General features: G+C 52.6%; 6 protein-coding genes and 1 non-coding gene across 7 annotated transcripts; 3 read left to right on the top strand and 4 right to left on the bottom strand.

Moving 5' to 3' along the window:
• Positions 1-326: 326 nt before the first annotated feature.
• Positions 327-1226, top strand: PSV08DRAFT_215960 (uncharacterized protein; the record flags this gene model as incomplete). Its single annotated transcript, XM_014228936.2, has 2 exons — positions 327-690; positions 739-1226. The coding sequence occupies 2 exons, from the start codon at positions 327-329 to the stop codon at positions 1113-1115; spliced, it is 741 nt and encodes a 246-aa protein (XP_014084411.1). The 3' UTR covers positions 1116-1226.
• Positions 1227-1539: 313 nt separating this feature from the next.
• On the top strand, positions 1540-3009 carry PSV08DRAFT_25201 (uncharacterized protein). Its single transcript, XM_014228937.2, has 4 exons — positions 1540-1637; positions 1691-1808; positions 1859-2211; positions 2265-3009. Exons 1-4 carry the CDS (start codon positions 1590-1592, stop codon positions 2667-2669), a joined length of 924 nt encoding a protein of 307 aa, XP_014084412.1. The 5' UTR covers positions 1540-1589; the 3' UTR covers positions 2670-3009.
• PSV08DRAFT_384376 (Pex12 amino terminal region-domain-containing protein) lies at positions 3010-4924 on the bottom strand (the record flags this gene model as incomplete). Its single annotated transcript, XM_014228938.2, has 1 exon — positions 3010-4924. The coding sequence occupies one exon, from the start codon at positions 4922-4924 to the stop codon at positions 3350-3352; it is 1575 nt and encodes a 524-aa protein (XP_014084413.1). The 3' UTR covers positions 3010-3349.
• Positions 4925-5606: 682 nt separating this feature from the next.
• PSV08DRAFT_359086 (armadillo-type protein) lies at positions 5607-9159 on the top strand (the record flags this gene model as incomplete). Its single annotated transcript, XM_014228939.1, has 7 exons — positions 5607-5777; positions 5828-5928; positions 5986-6123; positions 6174-7213; positions 7261-7733; positions 7781-8754; positions 8807-9159. 7 exons carry the CDS (start codon positions 5607-5609, stop codon positions 9045-9047), a joined length of 3138 nt encoding a protein of 1045 aa, XP_014084414.1. The 3' UTR covers positions 9048-9159.
• Positions 9160-9296: 137 nt separating this feature from the next.
• PSV08DRAFT_398981 (glycoside hydrolase) lies at positions 9297-11476 on the bottom strand (the record flags this gene model as incomplete). Its single annotated transcript, XM_014228940.1, has 2 exons — positions 11136-11476; positions 9297-11083 (listed from the first exon to the last, which is right to left on the bottom strand). Exons 1-2 carry the CDS (start codon positions 11248-11250, stop codon positions 9297-9299), a joined length of 1902 nt encoding a protein of 633 aa, XP_014084415.1. The 5' UTR covers positions 11251-11476.
• A 419-nt stretch (positions 11477-11895) lies between these two features.
• On the bottom strand, positions 11896-11977 carry PSV08DRAFT_t1. The gene has a single exon. It is a non-coding gene; the product is annotated as a tRNA-Leu (tRNA).
• Positions 11978-13106: 1129 nt separating this feature from the next.
• On the bottom strand, positions 13107-13853 carry PSV08DRAFT_267081 (uncharacterized protein). Its single transcript, XM_014228941.2, has 2 exons — positions 13566-13853; positions 13107-13512 (listed from the first exon to the last, which is right to left on the bottom strand). The coding sequence occupies exons 1-2, from the start codon at positions 13812-13814 to the stop codon at positions 13285-13287; spliced, it is 477 nt and encodes a 158-aa protein (XP_014084416.1). The 5' UTR covers positions 13815-13853; the 3' UTR covers positions 13107-13284.
• Positions 13854-14041: the final 188 nt, after the last annotated feature.

The following is a 14041-nucleotide window of genomic DNA, read 5'->3' as shown; positions in this document are numbered from 1 at the left end:
GAGCGAATGCGTAAAATACTTAAAGGCTATTAGAGAAGATGAAGAGGGGCATCCTAACATATTTGTTTGCATTAACGAGCTGTCGTTTTCATAGAAGGATACGTTACTCTTATAGAACAATCATTAAATAGAACATAGCAAGACCATCTTGCAGCTTTTGTCGCAGCCGCTTTATCCACTGCTACTACACGTGATCAATTGATCCAGGCAACAAGCTTTTCTCGTCAAAGCTAGTACAACCTTGCAAGACCCAATCGCTACATTTAGATCCAATACGCTCTCCCTCATTACAACAAACATCCTATGTATCAAAACCGTCCAACGAAATGGGGAAATCTGCGCAAACGTATAGCAAGCATTTTGTTCCACTCGAGTCGAGCCCGGAAATATTCACAGAGCTTGCGCACAATTTAGGGCTACCTGCGTCGTTGGAATTTCATGATGTGCTTTCCCTCGATGATCCAGAGTTGCTCGGGATGCTACCACGACCGGTGCACGGATTGATTTTAATACTTCCGACGACAGAGACGTACGAGAAGAGAGTCGAGGAAGAGGATACCAAGCTAGAGAGTTTGCAAGGCACCAGGCAAAACGGCGATGTAGTGTTTTTCAGACAGACGATTAACAATGCGTGCGGGTTGTATGCTATTTTGCATGTTGTATGCAATGGGCAGGTCAGAGAAAGAATAGGTGTGAATATGATCTGCTGGTGCAGAAAGCATGGCTGACATGGTATAGAATCCGATTCAATCATTGCGAGAGTGCTCAGTTCAAGCCGGACAAATGATGTAGAAGAGCTGGCTGGAGCTCTGGAGAATAGCAAGGAGTTGGAGAAGGCATATGCTGATGCTGCTATCAAAGGCGATACAGATCCGCCAGTCAATGCTGAAGACGAGGTGGATTATCACTATGTTGCTTTTGTGCAATCATCCAAGAGTGGACACCTTTACCAACTCGATGGAGACCGGAAACATCCCATTGATCGTGGGACACTTGAAACCGACGAAGATGTTCTTGTGAGCAAGTGTCTTGATGTCATACGCAATATGGTGGTACTTGAAAGCAACAATGTCAACTTTAGTGTAATGGCCCTGGTGGAAGGCGCAGAAGTGTAGGTAGCCAAGGAGTCACACTCTCGGTTGAAGAGTCTCCGAAGAGCGGTAAAGTGTGAACTATGAAGGACCTTTTTATTTGCTCTTGCAACCAAGAATGCACGTACTGGAGTACAGCCGCATGCACCATAGCCAAGCAAGACGCGAGGCTGTGGGATGCTCCCCGAAGGGACTTGTAAAGGTGTCGTAGACCAAGTGGCTGGTGTGCGAGTTGCGTCCTACAAAAGTGAATGGCTATGACAATGGACATGAATCATCGCGCCTCGTCGCAGAAGGGTTGTTGAAGCTGGCCCATGTGATGTTGGAGAGACAAGGAGGGTGAATGTGTGCGAAGAAAAGTCATCGAGAGGCCGGGCGCATGGACCACCACGCGCTAGGCTAGCTCTGTAGCTTCACCTCGAGCGACGTCCCCGACCGCGATTGTGGTAGAATCCATAACTTACTCCCCACCCGCCCTATCACGCCCAAATCGCAACCATGACTAAGAAGCGCAAGAGGTATCCAGATCTGAACCAGAAGCTAGAGGTCAGCATATTGAGAGTGAATTGCACACGAGACACGCATTGACAACCCGGCAGCGGCCATGGTGCTACTACTGCGAGCGCGACTTTGACGACCTGAAGATTCTCATCTCTCACCAAAAAGCCAAACACTTCAAATGCGACCGCTGCGGACGACGGCTGAACACTGCCGGAGGTATGCCGTCGCAACATTCCAAGCCTCGCTATCCCCTAACATCTGACCAGGTCTCTCTGTGCACATGAACCAGGTCCACAAGGAGAACCTCACGCACGTCGAGAATGCCAACCCAGGACGCCAGGGCCTCGAGCTCGAGATTTTCGGCATGGAGGGTGTACCGGCTGAGATAATAGAGCAACATAACCAACAAGTCACACAAGCACATTTCGCCGAGGAGCAGGAGCGTGCGCGGTTAACGGGTAACCCGATGCGCGGAGCGTACGTGAATGGTCAGGCTGCGCCGAACAAGAGGCCCAAGATCAACGAGAGTCTGGACGAGATTGAGGCGAGGGCAGCCAAGTTCAGAGAGGACCGTAAGAATGGTGTTCTTCCACCACCAGCAGAGCCCGTCCAGAATGCAGTATGTACTTGTCAAGAAGAAAAGAGTGGTAATGTGGTTAACAAATTTATCAGACTCCTCCAGTCGTTCAACCGCCCTATGGCGCTCCTCCAGGCGCTCCTGTGGCCTTTCCACCTGGCGCTCCCGCATATCCACCCCAAGGTATCGCGCAACCCTTCTCACCCGGCAATGCCGCCATACCGACACGACCAGGCAGTATACCAGGCCAACCTGGTGCACTTCCACCTCGACCAGGCTTCGGCGCTCCACCGCCCGGTGCATTTCCTCCCGGGCCAAACGGCGATATTTCCAACTCTGTCGACGATCTCATCAACGAGGTTACCAAAGAGGCTGCGCCCAAGGAGGAGAAGAAGAGCAAAAAGGACAAGAACCAGCGGCTTATTTTCTTTGCCGAGACGACGAGTCCCGAGGAGAAGATGGCGGCGCTGCCGAGGTTTGCGGAGTTTATGCGGACTTGATTGGGGGAGTGACGTTGTGGAATGGTGCGGTGTATCTTGACATCTTTTCTTGGCCCAATTGCAGGAGAATGTGTTTGGGGATGGATTTTTTGGAGAAAAAAAAAAGAAGGCGCCTTCAAACAGGTGTGAGAAAGGGGGGCCCAGACAAGATGAATGACAAGCTTACTAGTGGTATTGCGTCGTGTGAAGGGAAAAGGGTGTCCGTCTCTTTTCTTCTTCTCTTCTACCCAAGACTTGGAACGCGACGCGAGTAAGCAAACAGGGACGTGTTTTTTCTAGTCTATCCATGCTTGTTTGTATACAGACGGTACATGTATATGTCTCAGAGCAAGAGAAAGAGAGAGAAATAGCCTCGGGCGCTGATTACGAAATGAAGACTATAATCCGGTCCACTTGAGATATATTTGTCCAACCCGAATAGTCAGAAGAGAGCGAGAGATGTATTCTAAAGAACCAGAAATCAGGGTATCTTGCATTAGTGACGTGTAAATCTGGGCCGTATAACTACAAGCTATACAATATATGTGTAAATGGCGACAAAAAATAATAAGACAAAACATCGGAGCAAGGATAGGCCTTGTTTTTCTTCTTCTCTGCCGCCGGAAATCCCACCATCTATGTCCCTTTGGCCAAAATAAAGAAGAAGGGGGGCGGGGCGAAGGATGACGAGAAAAAAAAGATCATTGATCGTAAAAGCCCAACTCCTCGCCTTCCTCCTGCTCATCCTCATCGTACTCTTCGCTGTGACCATCCTCACTGCTACTACTGTCCGCCTCACTGGCACGCGCCCACTCAGATGTCTCTGTAAAGAGAGATTCGCCGAGATCAAGCGCGCGGGCTTGCGTTGTCGACGGGCCGAGTAAACCCTCTCCATCACTGTGATCTTGTTCCGGCATAGGTTCGACCTGCTTAAGCAGCGTCTTCTCGTCATCCTCGTCAGGTGTCGCGCGCGCAAAGCCGACAGATTTGGCAGTGTTGGGTCTCTCATGCTCCCCGGCATGCGACGACGCAGGGGTAAACCGCGGCTGCTCTTCGATGATATCGCCGTTCCAGGGTCTGCATGCGGTGATGTTTTCGCCGCAGCGGAGACAGGTCCAGCCTTCACCTTCTTCGTTTGCGATGCGCTGAGCGAGACAGGCGAAGCAGTAGATGCAGCCGCAGGAGGTAGATTCGTAGGGGTTTGTAATGTCTGTTGCTGCGCTACCGACGACGCCACCGCCACCGGCCGACGACGCCATGATGTCGGATTCGGTCGCGGTGGTGGGGTTCTGGTCGCGGTAACAGATTGCACAGGTGCGTTCGGGGAGGAAGCCGAGTTCGCCGGAGGTTTTGGCTTCGTCGTCTTCGGTGGAGGAGGCGGTGGATTTTCCCATGAGGGAAAAGAGGGTTGCACGGAGCTTTTTGAAGGTCCGGCTTAGGATGCGGCGCCAGCGGGATATGCCGACTAAAGGGAGGAGGAAGAGTAGGAACTCGGTAAAAGCATGCCAGACAAGTTGGCGATTGAGGTACTCGAAGCTGACTTCGCGCGAGGTCGAGTGCGACGAGGGGGTAAGGCGCAATCGCAGAAGGCGGTCGGTGATTGTTCTATAGCGGCCATCGACAAGGAAGACGAGAAAGCTAGCGAGACCGAGCACATCGTGTGCATTCCCAGCCAACTCACTCAATCTGCCCAGCAATTTGAGGCGCGCGGATTCAGGCCGTGTGTAGTCTTCAGACGTGGACAAGAGATACTCCTCCCACTTTGTCCACGCATATCTCCCGCCGACCGTAATGGCGCCATAGGCAATCTTCTGCCAGGGCTTTGGGGGCGGGCGATTGGGGGCACTGCTGCGGGCGTCGGTGTAGCGCAGCCCCTGTAAATGGGCGCCGTAACTGGCATTCTGGTCCCAGATGCTCAGCTTCCACAGCACGGCGCGGAGCAGCAGCAGAATCTCGGCCGAGTAGTTGTCGGTGACATGGGAGCCAAAGTACTTGAGGCCCTCGCCGACCTGGTCTTTGAGCAGCGTCAGCAGCTCCTCGTCGAGGAGTTCGGCATCAACCTGGCCGACGCGGAACTCTGGGCGCGTTCCCGAGCGGCCCTTGATCGCGTCCCAAACGCTGAATCCGGCCGAGGAGACTGCGCCTAGGGGGAAAGGAAGGCGTGCGAGGGCGCGGGCAGGGCGTGATGGCTCATGGTGGTTGCGCTGCTGGAGCGCGCGCTGGGCGCGGCGGGCTGCTATGCGTTGCTGGGCGGCGGCGAAGTCTGCGGAGTGCATCGGGAAGCATTGGGAGGCTGCCGGGCGTAGGCAGGGCAGATGGGGGTGTGGCGAGGGGGATGTGGGCGGGAGGAGACGGCGGCGGTGATGGCGGAGGTGAAGGTGGTGATATCAGAGCCGCGGTCGCGCACTCGCACTCGGCGGAACGTGATTGAGGAGGGCCATGGGCCGAGGTTGGCTGGGCATGCACAAGCCGATGGGCGCCATGGGCTCCGGGTTGCAGACACGCCACAGCAACAATGGGCATGCGAACATGCAGCATGGCCTGTATGCGATTCGAGCAGAGAGCAGGCTGGCCCTCGCCTTTGTTTATGTATCCGTCCCCAGGCCCGAGTCCTCTACTACGAGCATATCAAAAAAGTTTAATTGCTAGTCAGCTCTCGCCGGCGGTCGCAGAGGCCCGAGCTGGCGACGCGGGGACAGCAAACATGGGATTTGTTTCGAGTGCAACAAACGACAAGCAGTCACAGTTTCCCTGCAGCCTCGCATTCACTGCCTCGCGGGTGAGCAGGCTCCCATGTTGCCTTCACTGCTCACCGTATATACCCAGTAGCGTCATCTCAGCTTGAATCTTTCTTCTTCTTCACAGTTGCACTGTGCTGCGTCTCGACCTACCCCACCACAGCAACCCACCCACCCAGTGCATACATATATACACAACCACAACAAACAACATCACCCTATGAGCGCCGGCTTCCAGGTCGAGGTCCCCGGCGAGGCCAATCCCTTGACCGAGGGCATCCTTTTCCATGTCCTACGTTCCGCCTCGTCCGCAGACCAGACGCAGGTCCAGAGCGGCGCAAAGCAGCTGCAGCACTGGGAAAAGACACAGGGCTTCTACCCTCTGCTTCAGGTACACCAAGTGTGGAACATGTACCTGATATCCATAATGACACGCTCCAGTCCGTTTTCCTCGACCACTCTCTCCCGCTCGAAGTGCGATACCTAGCCATTATCCAGTTGAAGAATGGCATCGACAAGTACTGGCGCAAGACTGCAACCAAGTACGCCCACCGCTCTATCCATACGACTACACAACACCCCTTCTAACACCATGGCAGTGCGGTGACAAAGGAAGACAAGGCCGCTATCCGGGCACGTCTGCTCGAGAGTGCGGTGAACGAGGCGGATCCCCGGCTGGCCCTTCAGAACGCCTTAGTCGTAGCAAAGATTGTCCGCTTCGAGTTCCCCAATGACTGGTCAGTCTGGCTGCGCTCCTTCCTACTTGCAATATCTAACACTTCTCCAGGCCAGATCTGTTCCAGCAGCTCCTCCACATACTCCGCGCCTCGACCGAACCCAACGCATACTCACTACAACTCCCCCGTGCGCTCCTCGTGCTCCTATATATCATCAAAGAGCTCTCCACAGGCCGCCTGCTGCGCACTCGCCAGAGCCTGCATACAGTTGCTCCGGAAATATTCAATGTTCTAGGGACCATATATGTGAGTAAGGTGCAAACATGGCAGACCTTCTTTCGCGACGGCGGCGACGATGAAGGCGGTGCAATAGAGAGCATTGACCACAGTCTGCTCGCCATAAAGACCATTAGGCGACTAGTCATTGCTGGTTACGAATTTCCGGGCAGAGACAAGGACATTCAGGACTTTTGGACACTGACCCGTACTCACCTTGGCGAGTTTTTGCAGTACGTGACACCAGAGAACTCGCCGCTTGCAACAGAGGTGCAGAAGAAGATTGGAAAACATCTCATGCAGCTGTCCAAGCTTCATCTCAACATGGCTTCTACTCACCCCTCAGACTTTGTTCTCCTGCCGAACTCTCTAGATCTTGCACGCGACTATTGGAGTTTGGTCGCAAAAGTAGGCGAGCAATGGGGCTCTACATCCTTAGAAGGCGCCAAAGTTAGTACCGATGGCGACGCTGAGGATGAGGCCCCCATACTCGAACGTCTTGCTCTCAAAGGTTTGTTGTTGATACGTGCGTGTATAAAGATGGTCTTCTATCCCACCCAGACCTTTCGCTACAAGCAACAACAAGAAAAGGACGAAAAGAATCAAGCTACGCACTTGGTCCGCACAGACTTGTTCACAGACGATTTGGTGCGGGAAATGATGTCAGCACTCGTCCAGCGTTTTTTCGTCTTTCGTCCCAGCGATCTCCGCATGTGGGAAGAAGAGCCCGATGAGTGGGAGAAGATGGAAGAAGGCGCAGAGGACTGGGAGTTCGCCATCCGCCCCTGCGCCGAAAAGCTGTTCTTAGATCTCGCAAAGAATTTCAAAGATTTGATCATCCAGCCTCTGCTCCAAGTCTTTTATTCTGTTGCAAGTGAGTACTTGCTTGAGATGCGGTGAGTGTCGGCTAACCTCTTGCAGCCCCCCAGAATGAGGATATCCTGTTCAAGGACTCAGTCTATACGGCCATTGGCCTTGCAGCTGACATACTCCACGACAAGCTTGACTTTGACTCTTTTCTGGAGAACACCCTGGTTGTGGAAGCTGCTAAACAGACACCGGGATTCAACATTATTCGTCGCCGTATCGCTATCATCATTTCTCAATGGATTACCATCAAGATGGCACAAGAGAAGAAGCCCATAGTATACCAAATCTTTCAACATTTACTCGACAAGAACGATCCACTGAACGACCAGGTCGTCCGCATCACGGCCGGAAGGAAGTTTCACGCCGTTGCGGACGAATGGGAATTCAAGGCTGACGCCTTTTTGCCCTTTTCTGAGGTCATGCTAGACAGACTCATGGCTTTGGTGCAAGAAGTCGAACTTCCGGAGACAAAGATGGCGCTGCTGAATACCATTAGCCTGATTGTTGAGAGGATGGAGCACCACGTAAGTTAGATATCCATGATGTACATCCTGAGACTGACATGATGCAGATTACACCATATGCCAACAGTATCATCTCTCTCCTGCCGCCGCTATGGGAGCAGTCTGGCGAAGAGCATCTCATGAAGCAGGCGATTCTCACTATACTTGCTCGTCTGACAAATGCTATGAAGGCCGACTCGCGCTCGTTCCATGTTTCGTTCTTGCCCATTATTCAAAGCGCCATCGAGCCAGGGTCAGATACCCAAGTCTACCTCCTCGAGGATGCACTCGATCTTTGGGCGTCCATTCTCGCGCAGACACCATCCGCCCCTGAGCCCACGCCACCTGAGCTTCTCAACCTACTCCAGTATCTCCTTCCACTATTCAGCATGGACAATGACACTCTGCGCAAAGCTATCGAGCTCACAGAAGCCTACCTTCTACTTGCACCTGCTGCAGTACTAGCCGACTCTTTCCGACCGGCGGTCCTTCAAGCGCTCGCCGAGCTACTGGGTACCCTAAAGCCTGAAGCGAACGGTATCATGACACATCTCGTGACATGCATCATTCGTGGCGCTGAAGGTGTCGGCGGCGAAGAGGCAATCAAAGTGTTGACGAGCGATCTGATATCTAGTGGCTTTCTAGCAAAGGTCCTGGAAGGCCTCCACGGCGCATGGACACACCATCAGTCTCACGGTCCTTATCGTGAACTACCATCTCGTGCTGTCGATGGTGTGGTGGAAACAGACTACTTTTCTGTCTTAGCCCGTATCGGTGTCGCTTCTCCTTCGGTACTTCTCGAAGCTCTTGCTTCTCTATCCAATGAAGGCTTAGAAAAGACACTAGATTGGTTGGTAGAGGAGTGGTTCAGCCATATTGAAAACATTGGCGATGCACCGAACAAGAAGCTCATGTGCTTGGTCCTGACTAGGTTCTTGGAGGGCGGGCAGCCATGGATGCTGGCAAAGTTGCAGTCCTTGATCGGTGTCTGGACGGATGTGCTCGGCGAGTTGCTGGATGGTATGGATGATCGGACACAAGAGTATGTTGAAGTCTTTTCGCTGGCTTCTTTGCTTATACTAACCTCGGTATAGTTCTCTCTACTGGCCTCCGGAACCTTATCACCCCACCGAGCCCGAAGCTCCAGAAGATGTGCGCAAGCGTGAGCTCATTTATACCGACCCGGTGCACCAGATCAATCTCGTTGCTTTTGTTAGGGAGCATCTGCAGCAGGCGATTCAGCAGGCAGGTGGAGAACAGATGTTTCAAGAGGAGTGGTTGAGCCGGGTGGATAAGGAGGTGCTGAAGGGCTTTGGTGAGTTGGGGATTATGTAGGTAGATGGAGATGGGGGTGTGGGTACAGAATCACGATGGATTAGACACTATCAAGCGATTAAATGAGTTAAAATGATGCTATTCCGACCGCTATTTACAGGGTTCCGGTTTCAAGCTACTCTTCTTTTCTGTCTGATGATCTCGTTTGGTAGAAGTAGAGGAAGGAGAAAAAAACGCAGCTATAGCATTGCAAAGTCATGACATCTTGATACCTTCGTATACACATCAATCCCCATGTGTCCATCTACCCTACTCAACACCCCCCACCTCATCTCGCCAAAGAAAAATCCACATGGCACGAACAACCGCCAACCCGCTCCCCTGCGTCTCAATTGTGCGACCCCTCCCCCGATCATTCAAATCCCCACCCACCCGTCTCTCGGTAAACTCTACCCTCTCCCTCGTCCCATACACATCCCTCTCATCCCCTTCTCCCACATCCCCATTCCGATAATCCGTCGCATTAACCCCAAACTCAACCTCCCACCTCTCCCGCTCACTCCCCTCCTTTGCACCCCACCACCCCCCAAACCTACCCTCGCGATCCCTCGTCGCCAACGCAGCCTGCGCATTGTGCACCACCCACCGCGTATACCCCTTACAACTATTCCGATGCAACGCCGCCACTGCCTTACTCGCCCCATACGTCTTACCGCTTCTCACCGGCTTCCGGGGCAAAGGGTCGCAAAAGGCGGCTAGGTGGTGAAAAAATATGCCTTTGAAAGTCTGACCGTCTTGGTTGCAGTGGCCGGTGGGGTCGCAGAGTTCGGTTAGGATACCGTTTGCGCCGAGGCCGGACCATTTCTCTTCTGCTTTAGCTTTGGAAGAAGAAGAAGAAGAAGAAGAAGAAGATGATGATGATGATGGTGGTGGTGGTGTTGGGGAGGAGAAAGAGGGCGAGGCGGCGTCCCAGCCTGTAGCTCGTATGACGTTTCGCACAAGCTCGTGGCCATCTTGCAGATACCGAGTTTCCCCTGTTGCTTCCCAGAGTCCGCGCAATCCCGAGAGGACAACGCCTTGGTTGTAGGTGTAGACCATTTCGTTGCGGTCGTCGCAGACGGTTTTGCTGTGGTTGGTGCGGTAGCCGGTGATGTGGAAACCGTCGGTGTAGAGGCCCTGGGTGTTTTGCATGCCGCTTTGCTGGAGCCAGGTGTATCCGTTGATGGCGTTGGCGAGGTAGATGGGGGAGTAGCGGGGGCGGGTGTGGGGGTTGTCGAGGCAGCCGTCGTCGTCATCGTCGTTGTCTTGCTCCCTCACACTATTGCTATGGTTGTTAGAAGAAGAGGGTGATTGGGAGAAAAAGGGTGAACAATTTTCGTCTCCGGGAAAGTGTAGGTACATGCTTATGCTGGCGGAGATGAAGAGTTGATTTGTGATTGCGTTTTTGTAAGGTAAGAGGGAGGGATTCCATGTCATGCCTCCACCGCAGAGGCGCCAGTCCCAGCCTTTTTCGGCGAGTTCATAGAAGATGCGCGCGCGGTGGGCGAAGGCTGGGATAAATTGGTGGGCGTGCCATGATTTTTCTGGTCGGCTGGTCGAGGCGGAGTGGTGGGATGAAGAATGTGTTTCGATGAATGTGCTTGCTTCAAGCCAGCCTAGGACTACCCACAACATGTCGTCGTAGGCTTGCATGCGGATTGCGAAGTGATCTTCCCCAAAGTAGTAGGCTGTGATTTGGGAAAAGTACTTGTTTATTTCGTTTTCGCGCACAAGAGCTTCCATCTCATGTTTGCGGGTCTGGGAGAAAGTGCTGGGCAGAGTGGAGGAGAGCGTGGAGAGCGTGGCGGAGACGTAGGTTGAGGTTACGGCTCCGGTCCAGTCGATCGCAGTGGTGTACTTGCCGAGCCAGATGGCGAAGTAGTGGTCTTGCATTGTTGAGAGGGCGGAGTGCAGATCTTGGAGGATGTTGGTTTTTGTGAGGGAATGGCTGGTTGGTGTATTTCTCTGCGGTGTTGATGGCGAGTCCTCAGGCGATACTTGCAGAGGTGACTGAGATCCATCTTGAATCTTGAACTTGTAATCTACTTGAGCATTTCCTAGAAGAAGCTTATGAGCATGCAGTCGCCAGACTCTATTTCTCAGCCTCACCTTGTGCATCTTGTGGGCCTGAAGTACCAGCTACCAGCCCCGTCACGAACGCGATCACAAGCAATAACAATAACATCCTCAATCGCCAGACTGGTCCGACAATACAGAACACCATTTTCAACGCCCAGAAATTCCCCAAGCTCTTTCTCAACTCAAGTTGCCAACCCAATCCAAAACACCCAGCGACGCGTAACCCCCTTGCAAAGTACGTAATCTGTGTTCACGCGCCTAGGTAGCAAATTCTACAATAAAAACATCCAGCGATTACAACGGCGCCGGTGAAGAACTCCAACCGGCAGAGTGAACAAAGTCATGGCAAAAAGAGGAGAAGGTTGGGGGCTGCGATTTGTCTAAGGCTGATACGAATCTAGCCAAGTCCACCTTTTGCCGCGCTTGCAAGTTCCGGCGCTTTTTGCTTCTTGTTCCTGGGGTATTTACCCTTGTAGAACGACAATCCATCGATGGTAAACCTGCTCAAAAAATGGGATACATTGTTGAGTTGCAGAAAAGACGCTACAACACAGCACGCTCAGCAACCTACATACTCTCCCACTTCTGCAGTATGTAATACATGGGGGACAGACACCTCCAGCGCCGTGCCCAGACCTCGCCCGCCACCCCGCCCCGCCTCCCTCGCGTGGTGGTTCCGGCGCACAGACCCTCAATCCTTCTCAACTCGTTCAAAAAAACAGAGCATCTCTTCCACGACAACAACCACCACCATGACAACGACAACGCAAAAAGGCAAAAAAGAACATGTTGATAAGAGTGGGATTCGAACCCACGCAGATTTCTCTACTAGCACCTGAAGCTAGCGCCTTAGACCGCTCGGCCATCTTACCGAAGAATGATAGATAACGATTTTGAAAATTGGATGGAATCTGTATTGAATTTTGTGCGTGTAGAAAGGCAGTTTGAGCCATTAGGAAGCAGATGGGATCTACTTTGACATGGTTTTGTCCTGTTGCTTTGCTCTCTAAACGATTTTTCTCTGTATAAGTGGGGTACATGGCACTTGGAGATAAATTCTTTACCAGTCAGCCGCATGTCTAAGTGGAGCAAGCAATCAAGCACCAAAGGATCATGAAAAAGGCTTGTTTGATAGGCTGCTTGTCTGTATTGGGGGTTTGATTAGGAAGTCGGATCAGGGACGGGCAGTGTGTGGAACTGGTGGGTACTAATGAAGTTCTGTTCTGGGTGATAGCCAGTCGGGTAAGGCAATCCCAGTCCCTTGCGAAGCAGCACCTACTTAGAACCTTGGTGCGTTGCTTTTATTTCCATGGACCAAGTGCGTGGAGGGACCTTTACGTGGTACTGAATAATAGTGAGTATCCGTTGAACTTCATGTTCGTCTACCCAATGGAGATGAAGGCAGATGCCCAGCAAAGCAAGGAACTCTGTTATTGACCATAGGCCACTTTAGGCACCAGAGGGAGCTATTCGTATGCGTTGGTCCAGGCAATGAAGACTTTTTCATTCGTGTCTGCCTATCTAGTGTCTTGGATCAATCCAAAAAAAGACACTTAACGTGAAACTAACGTTACGATATGTGCTTCTAGTCAAACCGTCGCCCTTCAAGCTCACAGGCAATGACAAACAAAGGCCCAGAGAGCTGATGTGTGAAGATTTTGATGAAAAAGCAAGATTTTAATTGCGCTATCAGCGCTGAATGTAAATTGAGGTCCTATGCAGTCCAACAATCTGAGAGATGGATGGGCTTGGCGGGCAGTTGTGAGCGAGGCAAGTTTTACAGACTACACGTACATTGTAACGACTTTTTCAGATGCGTCTCGAAGACAGCATGCTCACTCTACTAGTTCACTTTTCTGGGATACGTATCCGGTTCAGAACATCACAATGCTAGTCACATGAGCGTTTTTCGTCAAATCACGAGCATAGTGGCCTAGCGTTATGTCAGCCAATCGTTCGATAGATAAATAGATGACATGTACTCACAACAGTCATATCAATACCCGGCTTGGCTCATGGAGGGCCAGGCCGGTGAGCTCGTATTGTAATTCCTGATACAAGGCTGCCGGCGACCTGCACTGTCGAGCGGCTTCCAAGATGATGCATCTAAGCCTCCATATCGCTGTATAACGGAACCCCAAGGTGTGGTATCAATACGCAAAGCTGGCTCGACAAAAGACTACTCATCGTCCATGTCGTCGCGACCCGGACTCCTGCTCCTCGCCCTAGCTGCACCACGCCCGCTCTGTCTCCTGTCATGGTCGCGCGCACGACCCTTGCTGGCTGGTGGTGGTCGTACAAAAGCGTAGTCGACGGTGACCTTTTGCTCGAGAAGCTCCTCGCCGTTGGCGCCCTTTATGGCCGCCTTTGCTTCGTCCAATGTGGCGTATTCGATCAGTGCGTAGCCCTGTTCAGCATTAGCCATGTCACGGTGGTCCTTGGACAGGCTCAGGCGCGTACCTTGACATAACCCGTGCGCCGGTCGAGGTTCATGTGCAAGTTCTTAACAGTGCCAAATTCACCAAACATGTCCTGGAGATCCTCCTCGGTCGCCTCCTCGTGGACATTGGTGACAATGATGATCCAGCCCTCGATGGAGCGCACAGCTGTTGCGCCCGCCGCCGTCTGCGCGTCGCTGGCCTTGGGGTCAGCAGCTGGCACCTCTTGCTGCTCGGGCTGGTCAATTTCCATTTTGGCGTCTTCTTCCATGGCTGCCGTGTGTTGTTGGCTGAGGATTGCTTGATTGGTGGAGAGTGGGTGACTGTGGATGCTGTAGCTTTCCCATCGCCAAAAGCTGCCCTGGCCGAACGGCTCGCGCTAGTCAACCAGCACCGGCGGTTTCCCTTACCCGCCGCAAACCTAACGCCCAGCAATGCCAACTACCCTCCAATACCCGGAACTCGGAAGGCACCAAAATTCCCAACGCCTGCGTGCTT

This window comes from Bipolaris maydis, assembly GCF_028858645.1.
Source record: "Bipolaris maydis strain C4 unplaced genomic scaffold PSV08scaffold_2, whole genome shotgun sequence".
Taxonomy (NCBI): domain Eukaryota; kingdom Fungi; phylum Ascomycota; class Dothideomycetes; order Pleosporales; family Pleosporaceae; genus Bipolaris; species Bipolaris maydis.
The sequence above is the reverse complement of the archived record's forward strand: the minus strand, read 5'-3'. Positions and strand labels throughout refer to the sequence as shown.

What these genes read in the sequence shown, in the direction of transcription:
- PSV08DRAFT_25201 (XM_014228937.2), top strand. Translation starts at nt 1,590, where the DNA reads ATGACTAAGAAGCGCAAGAGGTATCCAGATCTGAACCAGAAGCTAGAG. An exon ending in ACGGCTGAACACTGCCGGAG is followed by an intron (nt 1,809 to 1,858) that starts GTATGCCGTCGC and finishes ACATCTGACCAG; the next exon opens with GTCTCTCTGTGCACATGAAC. An exon ending in CAGAGCCCGTCCAGAATGCA is followed by an intron (nt 2,212 to 2,264) that starts GTATGTACTTGT and finishes CAAATTTATCAG; the next exon opens with ACTCCTCCAGTCGTTCAACC.
- PSV08DRAFT_267081 (XM_014228941.2), bottom strand. Translation starts at nt 13,814, where the DNA reads ATGGAAGAAGACGCCAAAATGGAAATTGACCAGCCCGAGCAGCAAGAG. An exon ending in GGCGCACGGGTTATGTCAAG is followed by an intron (nt 13,513 to 13,565) that starts GTACGCGCCTGA and finishes AATGCTGAACAG; the next exon opens with GGCTACGCACTGATCGAATA.